Below are 12,500 nucleotides of genomic sequence, written 5' to 3' on the forward strand. Positions count from 1 at the left end.
ACTTCACAATGATATTACTAGCCAAAGACATAACTATACCGGTTCACTGCACTAATGGTCCGACTACCTGTTTGTTTATGTGAACCGTAAGTACATTAAACCTTCTGAAATTACTATTAACAATGCTAATTTAATTTGTCTAGAGGTTGAAGGGTATCCTGTTATCTTTTTCTTTCCCTAGATATGATAACTTTGATATACGTATACACATATTGTTGTATATGTGATGATACAGAGTTTAGGATTAAGACGTATGTATGTATTTAATAATATATCAATAGATAAACGTGAGGTAAATTATTTTGTTATAAATGTGGCTAATGAACTGAATATAATAAGGTGGCAGGTCGATAAAATATAGCTTAATCACGCGTATCTTTGGTGTAATATTTAGAGTATTGTCTGTGTGCAAAGATATTTTTACTTACGGTTTTGTCTTCGTTAGTCCATGAGCTAATGAGGTCATAAAGAAATATATTATATTGCGTGCTTCCTCTTCTGATATGTCTAAGGTATGCTACATATTCATTCATGCAAGTCAAATTCTATGCAAACTGTCTCGGGTTGTGCAATGAAATTCTTAGAAATGAAAAAGTAAAAACATATATTGTGGTTCTTTTTTATATGTTTCAGGTATGTTGCCTATTCGTCCAGACATTCATGTGTGTAAGACAAAACATGTTGAAAGTGTTGAAAATATAGCATTCCGTTAATTGCTTCTCCTCCGTCACGTGATACTAAACCGAGGAACTGCCATGCAGAATAGGCTGTTTTAACACTAGGAAAATTCATGCACGACAATAAAATAAAAAATTGGCAGCTACTATCCCGGGAAGTGAGTTGCCGCGTAGCAATTCCAGCGCTCATTTCAGAATTATTCTGATATCTTTAAAATATTTGATTCCTAGGATACATCTCACGATACTGCAGAGCAACAGAAAGTTTTACCGCCCTTCAGTAAGTGAAATGCAGAAAAAATAAGATTCAAAACAGAAGAAAGTTTACAAAACACGCAAATATTGTTTACGTTATGAAGTTGGTGTCGTTAAGTTTCGCCCAGTTTCACAATTTAACGTCCTCTTAAAAAGATTCAATAACTCCAAACTCAAGGGTCATTAGGTGCAAAATAAAGCAATATGCTTCTCGTATTGCAGTACTTTTAAGTTGGTATAGGTATATAAAGAGGCTGAATATATACTGAAAACGATGAAATATGTCGTAGAAATGGTGATCAAATATCATTTTAGTTAAAAGTTTATTAAAATTTACCTTATATTTTGTCACATTCAGCCCTCCACCTCTCACACTTTTAGCACAGTGCCTTCAACCCTTCTTTTCTTCTCCATTCCTTCCCATTCCGTTTGATCCTCTAAACATGTATTCAACTTTCTTCCCATTCTCTCTTAGTACTTTAATAAATCAATTCTCCATCCTTATCAGCACACTTAATTCTCCACATCCCCTCTCTCTCTCTCTCTCTCTCTCTCTCTCTCTCTCTCTCTCTATATATATATATATATATATATATATATATATATATATATATATATATAAAACTGTCTCATTATTTTCAAATGTTTTTTTGAGCAATCATTGTTTTTTTTAATTATCTTTTGTCTTAACTTTAGCAGAATTTGTTCATATGGTACCAAAGCATTTAGCTCATGGAATGTCACTCTATCATAATAAGAATGATCATTATCCTTGAAATCCAGACCCTATTTTCAAAATGCCTGACATTCAAGAGTCGAGAGCCAGTGTTTTAATTGAGTGGGCGTCCGTGTGTTTTCCAAAGGCCAGCAGATATTCAACGTGGCAATATTTTTTGTTCGCTGATGGTGAAATATATAATGTTGATCAAATAACATTGGCACAGTGCATTGCTAAGCACAAGGAGAACCCTCAATATGTGACTGGATAATCGTTTCACAAGAGATAGAAGCTGAGTTAGGCATACGTTTAAAAACAAACATTGTCAATCTGATGAAGAGAGGAAAATGCTGCGGGTTAGCATATGAATGTTTCTTTCAGATATCATTAAGGTACAAAGCTTGGAAGAAAGTAAAACAACAAGAGAAGCATATTTGGCAAGAGCAACAGCATTCTGTTGATAAGCAATACGCCAATTTAGCAAACTTAGCAAATATCACTGTCATTTTGAGTCTAATTATTTTCCACCCAGAAAACCCTCCATACATCCTGTACATTTTTCTGTAGTAGAAAAAAGGTAAAAGTGATACCGAATAATTTCACATCGCTAAAGATGTAATTGACTCGTTTCGCATTATTTCGTCTTTAGAATTAAATGTAATCCTTTTTCTACCTCATAATAAAAAGGTTTTCCTTATCCTTATCAGACAAAGCAGGGAGATCCATTTATAACAAAATTACAGAATTACAAAAAGCAATAAACATCGCTTTATATAACAATCCACCCATTTTACACAATTTTCCCGCGGGCTCCAATTCTTCTTATTCTACAGGAAAGTAATCTGTTTAATCCTTTTTCTATCGATAAATTATATGCAAATGTGGTAATCTTGAATTATGCTGAGGTACGCACATCATATTGTGGATATTTGTATTTTGATATTTACTTATTTATAGATTTCACTACCACACACACACAGACACACACACACACACACACAGACACACACACACACACACACACACACACACACACATATATATATATATATAGATAGATAGATAGATAGATAGATAGATAGATATAGATAGATATAGATAGATAGTATTTACAGAGAAGTAGATAGATAAGAGTAATATTTATATAACTATATATATATTATTTGATATATTTTAGATAGATAGATATAGATTTATGTGCAATATCTATATTAATATATCCATATATATATATATATATATAGATACATATATATATCCATTATACTATATATATATATATATGTATATAGAATATATATATTATATATATACATATATATGTTCATATATATATTGCTGCATATTACATGTAAATATATATGTATATATATGCATGCAGACATTATATATATATATTTATATATATATATAATATATATATTTATAATCTATATATATCATATGTATATATATGAACTTATTAGTATATACATAAATATACACAACATATATAGACATACACATATGTGTGTATACACATTATGTATTTATACATATTATCATTAAATATAGATATGTATATATATATATATATATATATATATTATATTACGCATATATATGATATACATCATGTGTCGTATACAATATGTATACTATACATATGCATTTTTACATATATACATACCTCGTATGTATGTATAGTGGTATTTAAATAAAATAATGCTATTATCATTGGTACACACACAACACCATGTATATATATATATATATATATATAGTATATTATATATATATATATTATATATTATTATATGTGGTGTTCTCGGTGTGTGTGTGTGTGTGTGTGTGTGTGTGTGAAGGATGTGTGTGCGATATTTTTATATATATATATATATATATATATATATACTATATATATTAGAGAAATATATTCTATATATTTATATTTATATATTTTACAGAGTTTTGGGAGGGAGAGAGGTAGGGGGGGGGTAATGTATACATATATACATAACATATTATACATTATACATGTGATATACAGGTAAAATATATATGCATATATATGGCATGTGTACATAGAGGTATATATATATATATAGTATACTTTATATATAATATATATATATATATATATATATATTATATACACACACACATATGTATAGGTCATACTCCATATGTGTATATACATATATCAATAAGTAGATATGTATGTATGTATATAGATATAGTATATCATATATATATATATATACTATATATACAAACATATTGTGATGTTAATACACATAGGTATAGAGTCAATACATATGTCATATATACATATATACATACCTGTATGTATGTGATATCCTTATATATGTATAATATATAAATATGTATATATATACATAATATATATCAAAAATACTTATATGTATACAGTTACTATGGATATATACATATATACATATGTGTATGTATATGTACATATATATACATATATATATATATATATATATGTATATATATATATGAATATATACATAGATATTTATATATGCATATATCTGTATCTATATATATCATAAATCGTCTATTGTTAATATAACTCATATATTGATATACAACGTTAAATATAACTACTCTATATATATACATATATGTGTGTGTGTGTGTGTGTGGTATGTGTGTGTGGCGTGTGTGTGTGTGTGTGTATACATACATACACACACACGTAAATATATAATTTACATATTTTAGATATATATATATATAGTATATTATATATAGTATAAGGTATATATACGAATAATATATATTTAATATACCTGTATATATTATTCATATATATAATATATATATTATATATTTACATATACGTATAACCATATAAATTTATACATATATATATGTATATATATATATATATATATATATGTATATATATATATATATATATATATGTGTGTGTGTGTGTCTATATATATATATATATATATATATATATATATATATATATATATATTTATGTATGCTTATAAACATATATACATATATGTTTCTATAAATGCGTGTGTATATGCATATGCTGTATATATATACATACATGTATGTATTTATCACACACACACACACACACACATATATATATGTATATATATATATATTGATATATATATATATATGTATATATACATATATATGTGTAGATATACATATATATACATATATATATTTATATATGTATATATACATACACATACATATATATATACATATATATATATATATATATATATATATATATATATATATATATATATACATATGCATGTATGTTTGTGAATGTGAATATGAATGTTAGTGTATGTCATCACAACTGATACTATTTGTATACATATACATAATTGTCCGAGTTTCACTTTTAGCACAACCCACAGACAGATTTACGGTTAGTTTGACAAAACATCGACAACCATTAGTAAGCATATCATAGCTATATGGAAATGAACCCTGCATCAACATACAGAATCGAGCCCTCTATAGCCATAAGGAATTGCGATTATCATAAGGAATCAAAGCCTCCATAATTGGCATCCGTGTCTCGTCGGCGCCTCGTGATATGTGGATTCACTTCCCCTAGGACCTATGACGTCACGTCCGGCTTTGACCTGACTGCCGTTTTCCATGAATTCAATTATTTACTTTGGAATTTCATTTCTTTCTCTTTCTGCATGTCCCCGTATTCTTATTTATCATTATATCACTTCTCTCTCTCTATTTCTTTTTCTAAAGCTTTCTGTTCTCTCTCATTTCACTTATTTTTAACTATATATGTATCGCATTTTCTCTCTATCAATCGTTTTTATCTATCTCTCTCTGCCTCCCATCCATACTCCAAGCCCCTCCCGTTCCTGCTCATTCCTTCTCGATTCCATCCTTCTCTTTATGCCTTTCCGTTTATCTTTTGTTGTATATAGTCGCCGTAAATGTATCCCTTCTCCCCAAGGCGACTTGTCGTCTGAGGAAGAAAAGCAAAACATTTTAAACATAATTTCCTGCTTCCCGTATTGATTCTAAACCTAAAGTAGTCTACCCTTTAATTCCCATTTTCTTTGGCCAGTCTCGTGCAGCTGGATTCTGAATCTGTAAATTCAGCACATGTTTTACTCTTTCTCTTTGTCTAGGCTTAGGATACCAAAGAAATAGTGAAATGCTAAGCTATCTGTATCAATCATCCCTATAAAAGATTTCCCCCCCGTTAAGGAAGGATGGTTTGGCGATAGATAACGCTACCCCCGGTGAAAGTTCCTCCTGTGCAGTACGACAGTTTCATAATAGACGTGCCCGTGCCCCCAGAGACGTGTTACACAGAGACAGACAGACAGTCTAATAGCAACAGGGTGGAACGTCCAAGGTTGACGCTGAGGTAGGTTGATGTGCTTGTACTCTTACTTAAAAGGTATGTTTGCTCATTCTGTGCAGCGTGGTGTGTGGGTTATTGTATTCTCTTGGTATTGTATGTCTGGAGATATCATATTCGGTGGAAAATACTGCGTGGGTGAACTAACAGGCATTGTTTAATGATAATTGCAGTCTGAAAGCAATGATAAGAATCTGTTATCAATGTATTGGTATTAGGATACCCAGTCCAGTGTCGGAATACCAAAGGGTCATCAATATGCTGATATCCTGTGCTGCTAAGGAAGATCAACATGACGTTGAAATGACTTTAAAATAACCCCACATACATCCTTCGTCCCATCGTTTCTGGGTCCGTTTTAGATGGTCAACTGCAAGCAAAAGGTAATCTATCTAAGGGTTAATGTCAACGTAACGATATTGATTTGTGGCTCTGGCAAGGGAGATGCTTGGGAGGGAGGTCAGAGGGGTGGGGAGGGGGTGGGGGGGGGGTGAGACCTCATGGCACCAGGGACATATAGATCTGGCGTGGGTGCATTGAACCGCATTTCCGCAGCATTTTTTGTATATTGTGTTTTTATTTTAAGAAATCTTTTACAGGGGGAGGGGGGGAGATGGGAATCGTGTGTTGAACGGTTGTTGCCGTTCGCCGTATAGGTATAACGTTATTTTTTTTTACGGTCTGTGCGACGTGTCACCGTTAGGGGTACTTTACATAGAGACTTTATCCAAGGTCTTTAATTAAACGCATTCCCGTCTTCACGAGGTGCCTCACCATAGAAAGTGTGTGATGGGGAAAGCAGAGAGTGCAGCTCACCATACGTGGCACATCCTAACTTCCCTCGATGGCTGTGGTGGTTGGGAGAAGTCAGGAAGATTGGCTGTGGGCAGAGTGGAAGGCTGGATGTACACACCGGGTTGTGTGTGTGTGTGTGTGCGTGTGAGCGTGTGTGTGGATGTAGACACGGCGCGGATGTGCACACAGACCCAGACACCCACGTTAGCCTCTCGTGAGCCGCACTGCCATTCGGGGGAAGAGAGAGAAAAGGCTTTTGTATTTGTCTTATTTATATCTTGAATTGCTGAAGGGGTGGTGATCATTAATGACAAAGGCGTGAGGTTAGGTAATAACGCCTACCTATGGATTCAGTTACCGTTATTCATTCATTTATACATCCGGGCCATTAGTGTAAGATGGTAAATCGTCACCTTTATTAGTGAGGAACAATCTAGCAAACGTTGTAGTAGTTAGGCCAAGGTCACGTGCAGCATCCATTGCAAACATTACCCACATGTCATTAATCCCCCCCCCCCTTTACAAGTATTTTCCCCAAGCAGTGTCTATCCTCTCCCTCTTTTGACAAGTATGACACGCTTTCGTAACTGAGAGGGTGCTCCCGTCTCGTTCGTTCGTTTTCCGTTCGGTTTTCTTTATTCTAGTATCGTTTTATCGTCGCGTTTCTTCGTTTCGTTATTCGTTTCGTTTTCGGTTTCGCGTCGTACGTTTCTCGTTCGCGTTTCGTCGTTTGTTCGTGATCGTTTTTCTTTTATCGTTTTTTTTCGTCGTTCTTCGTTATTCGTCGTTCGCTATCTTCGTTATCGTCGTTTAGTTTCCGTCGTTTTTCGATTTTGTTTCCGTTTATCGTCTTTCGTTAATTCGTTATCTCGTTTTTTTTATCCCGCGTTTCGTTTTTTCGTTGTCGTTTTTCGTTTTTCGTTCGTTTTTTCTCGTTTTTGTCGTTTCATTCGTTTTTTCGATTCGTTTCTGTCGTTCGGATTCGTCGTTTTTTTCGGATCGCTCCTTTGATTTCTCTAATTTCTCGTTTCGTTTTCCTTTGCGTTATCCGTTTCGTTTCGTTTCTCTCGTTTCATTTAGTCGTTTCGATTGTCACGTCGTTTCGTTTTTGTTTTCTCGTCGTTTCGTTCGTTTTCGTCTCTTCGTTCGTCGTTTGCGTTTCCTTCGTCTCGTTTATCGTATTCTCGTTGTCTTTCTCCTCGTTATTTCGTTTTCGTCTATATTTATGCGTTATAGCGAGGTCATCATGCCAGGTAGCAAGTCAACAGGTGTCAGCTACACTTGTATTGGTTTTAGATAAGGATCTGTATGATTTTTCCGATTAGTTTTGATGGCTGATTGTGTTTGTCTAAGTGGCCTGCTTCTCTTGCGTAAGAAATTGGATTTTTAAGTGTTTATTTTCTGTTTTTTTTTATCCTATTGTTTTTTTTTCTCTTTTTGTTCTTCAAAATCATTGTATGATGTTTCTCATATCTTGTTCCATTTTTTTAAAGATTCGATATATATATATACACATACATACATACATACATATGTGTGTGTGTGTGTGTGTTTATTTGTATATATATGTATTTGTATGTATATATGTGATATATAATATATAATATATAATATTTATATAATATGTATACACATGTTTATATATATATGGATGTATATATGATACACACACACACACACACACACACACACACACACACACACACACACACACACACATATATATATATATTTATATATATTAAATATATATATATATATATTATATATGAATATATTATATAGATAAACTTTACATATAATATATATATTATATATAATATATAGTTAATATATATAAATATATATATATATATATATATATATGTATGGGATATATATATATAAAATGATGTATATATATGCATATATACATACACATCATATATATATACATACCACATACACATACAATCATATATATATACATTATACACATACGTATACATACACACATCACACACACACACACACGTGTATATATATAAAAAAATAAAATATTCTAATATATAATATAATATATATATATATATATATATAATATATTATATAATGTATTACATACAGAATATTGATATATATATATATATGTATTATATACTAAATATATGTATGTATTACATGTATATGTATGTATATGATATGTATATATATATATATATAATATAATATATATATATATATATATATACATATATATATATAATGCTATATGATTATATATGGGTGTATGTGTGTGTGTGTGTGTTGTTGTGTGTGTGTGTTGTGTGAGTGGTGTGTGGTATTTGTGTGTTGTATACACACAACCACACACACACACACAAACAAATATATATATACTATTACTGTGGTATACCATATATTATACCACATCCATATACAATACCAAACACATACCACATACATACACATATATTTATATTAATAGATAGGGTATATATATGAATATATAATGTAATAATATATATATATATAATATAATTATATAATATATAATAATGTATTATATGTATATGCATGTTTATATATATATATATATATATTATAAATATATATATTTTATATAATAAAATTGTATATACATATATATATCCATATATATATATATAAATATATATATATATATATATACATATAGATGTTATGTATGTTATTAAGTTGTATGGTGTGTGTGTGTGTGAACACACTATACATTTTCTGTATATATACTATATAATAACACATACCATACACATGGTTTATAATGCATATATATATATATATATATATATATATATATATAGTATATAATATATATAAATACAATATATATCTATAAATGTATATATATAAATATATATATATCAATAAATAATATAATATATATATATATATATATATATATATAAATATATATATGTGTGTGTGTGTGTGGGTGTGTGTTGTGTGTGTGTGTGAATACAAACAAATATAATAAATATATGATATATATATTATATACAGTATACAGATACATATATAAATATATATATTTATATATATTAGCTATAAAAACTATAAATATATGATCTATATATATATGTGTGTGTGTGTGAGTGTGTGTGTGTGTGTGTGTGTGCAATATATATATATACAAACCTAATATACATATATATATTATATAAATATATATAAGATATCTATATAAATACATATACAGATAATACATCAACAACAAACAAATATTATAAATATATAATATATATATATATATTATATATATATATATATATATGTTTATACACCCACACACACACACACACACACACATGCACACGCACACACACACACACACACAAGGGGGGGGGGGGGGTGGGGGGGGTGGGGGGGGGGGGGGATAAAAAACACCACACAACCCACATATATATATATATATATAATTATAGATATATATATATATATATAGTTATAGATATATATATATATGTATATATAATACATATATATAATATTTATATATATGATATATATTATATAGATATATATGTATTATATACATATATATTACCATATATATATATATAATATAATATATATATATATTGATATATATATGTATATAATATAATATATATATATATATATATATATATATATGTTGTATATACATATATATATATATATATATATATATATATATATATATTTACACATGTATATATACATATACATACATATATATATATATATATATATATATATATATATATATATATATGTATGTATGTATGTATGTATGTATGTATGTATGTGAATGTGAATGTGAATATGAATGTTAGTGTATGTCATCACAACTGATACTATTCGTATACATATACATAACTGTCCGAGTTTCACTTTTAGCACAACCCACAGTCAGATTTACGGTTAGTTTGACAAAGCATCGACAACCATTAGTAAGCATATCATAGCTATATGGAAATGAACCCTGCATCAACATACAGAATCGAGCCCTCTATAGCCACAAGGAATTGCGATTATCATAAGGAATCGAACCCTCCATAATTGGCATCCGTGTCTCGTCGGCGCCTCGTGATATGTGGATTCACTTCCCCTAGGACCTATGACGTCACGTCCGGCTTTGACCTGACTGCCGTTTTCCATGAATTCAATTATTTACTTTGGAATTTCATTTCTGCACTGCATGTCCCCGTATTCTTATTTATCATTTACTCACTTCTCTCTCTATTTTTTTTTAGTCTAAAGCTTTCTGTTTTCTCTCATTTCACTTATTTCTGCATATATATCTATCGCATTTTCTCTCTATCAATCGTTTTTATCTATCTCTCTCTGCCTCCCATCCATACGCCAAGCCCCTCCCGTTCCTGCTCATTCCCTCTCGATTCCCTCCCCCTCTTTATGCCTTTCCATTTATCTTTTGTTGTATATAGTCGCCGTAAATGTATCCCTTCTCCCCAAGGCGACTTGTCGTCTGAGGAAGAAAAGCAAAACATTTTAAACATAATTTCCTGCTTCCCGTATTGGATTCCTAAACACCGCTAAGAGCTCGATAGTCTACCCTTTAATTCCCATTTTCTTTGGCCAGTCTCGTGCAGCTGGATTCTGAATCTGTAAATTCAGCACATGTTTTACTCTTTCTCTTTGTCTAGGCTTAGGATACCAAAGAAATAGTGAAATACTAGGCTATCTGTATCAATCTCCTATTTCTTAAGGAAGTAATTAGAAGATAAGCTACCCCCCGGTGAAAGTTCCTCCTGTGCAGTACGACAGTTTCATAATTAGACCGTGCCGGTACCAGACGTGTTACACAGAGACAGACAGACAGTCTAATAGCAACAGGGTGGAACGTCCAAGGTTGACGCTGAGGTAGGTTGATGTGCTTGTACTCTTACTTAAAAGGTATGTTTGCTCATTCTGTGCAGCGTGGTGTGTGGGTTATTGTATTCTCTCGGTATTGTATGTCTGGAGATATCATATTCGGTGGAAAATACTGCGTGGGTGTAGTAACAAGTCATTGTTTAATGATAATTGCAGTCTGAAAGCAATGATAAGAATCTGTTATCAATGTATTGGTAGTAGGATACCCAGTCCAGTGTTGGAATACCAAAGGGTCATCAATATGCTGATATCCTGTGCTGCTAAGGAAGATAACATGACGTTGAAGTGACTTTAAAATAACCCCACATACATCCTTCGTTCCATCGTTTCTGGGTCCGTTAGATGTCAATGAAGTAACAGGAAAATATCCGAAGGTTAATGTCAACGTAACGATATTGATTTGTGGCTCTGGCAAGGGAGATGCTTGGGAGGGAGGTCAGAGGGGTGGGGAGGGGGTGGGGGGGGTGAGACCTCATGGCACCAGGGACATATAGATCTGGCGTGGGTGCATTGAACCGCATTTCCGCAGCATTTTTTGTATATTGTGTTTTTATTTTAAGAAATCTTTTACAGGGGGAGGGGGGGAGAGAATTGAACGAGTTCTCTCCGTATAGGTATAACGTTATTTTTTTTTTTACGGTCTGTGCGACGTGTCACCGTTAGGGGTACTTTACATAGAGACTTTATCCAAGGTCTTTAATTAAACGCATTCCCGTCTTCACGAGGTGCCACACCGTAGACAGTGTGTGTCGGGGAAACCAGGGAG

At 31.5% G+C, this 12,500-nt stretch overlaps 1 protein-coding gene across 1 annotated transcript in view; it reads left to right on the top strand.

Annotated features, from left to right (window-relative positions):
* Nucleotides 1–503: 503 nt before the first annotated feature.
* Nucleotides 504–12,500, top strand: part of LOC122255602 (protein mono-ADP-ribosyltransferase PARP3) — a 40,445-nt gene continuing 28,448 nt past the window's right edge. The window contains 9 exon segments of the mRNA XM_086536698.1: nucleotides 504–512; nucleotides 909–957; nucleotides 1,089–1,163; nucleotides 1,746–1,909; nucleotides 2,032–2,201; nucleotides 5,744–5,768; nucleotides 5,943–6,049; nucleotides 11,442–11,466; nucleotides 11,619–11,722. Coding sequence (XP_086392824.1) covers nucleotides 504–512; nucleotides 909–957; nucleotides 1,089–1,163; nucleotides 1,746–1,909; nucleotides 2,032–2,201; nucleotides 5,744–5,768; nucleotides 5,943–6,049; nucleotides 11,442–11,466; nucleotides 11,619–11,722 — 728 coding nt within the window.

The sequence above is a fragment of the Penaeus japonicus genome, unplaced genomic scaffold, assembly GCF_977035675.1.
Source record: "Penaeus japonicus unplaced genomic scaffold, GWHDUDI00000001_assembly GWHDUDI00000005, whole genome shotgun sequence".
NCBI lineage: Eukaryota > Metazoa > Arthropoda > Malacostraca > Decapoda > Penaeidae > Penaeus > Penaeus japonicus.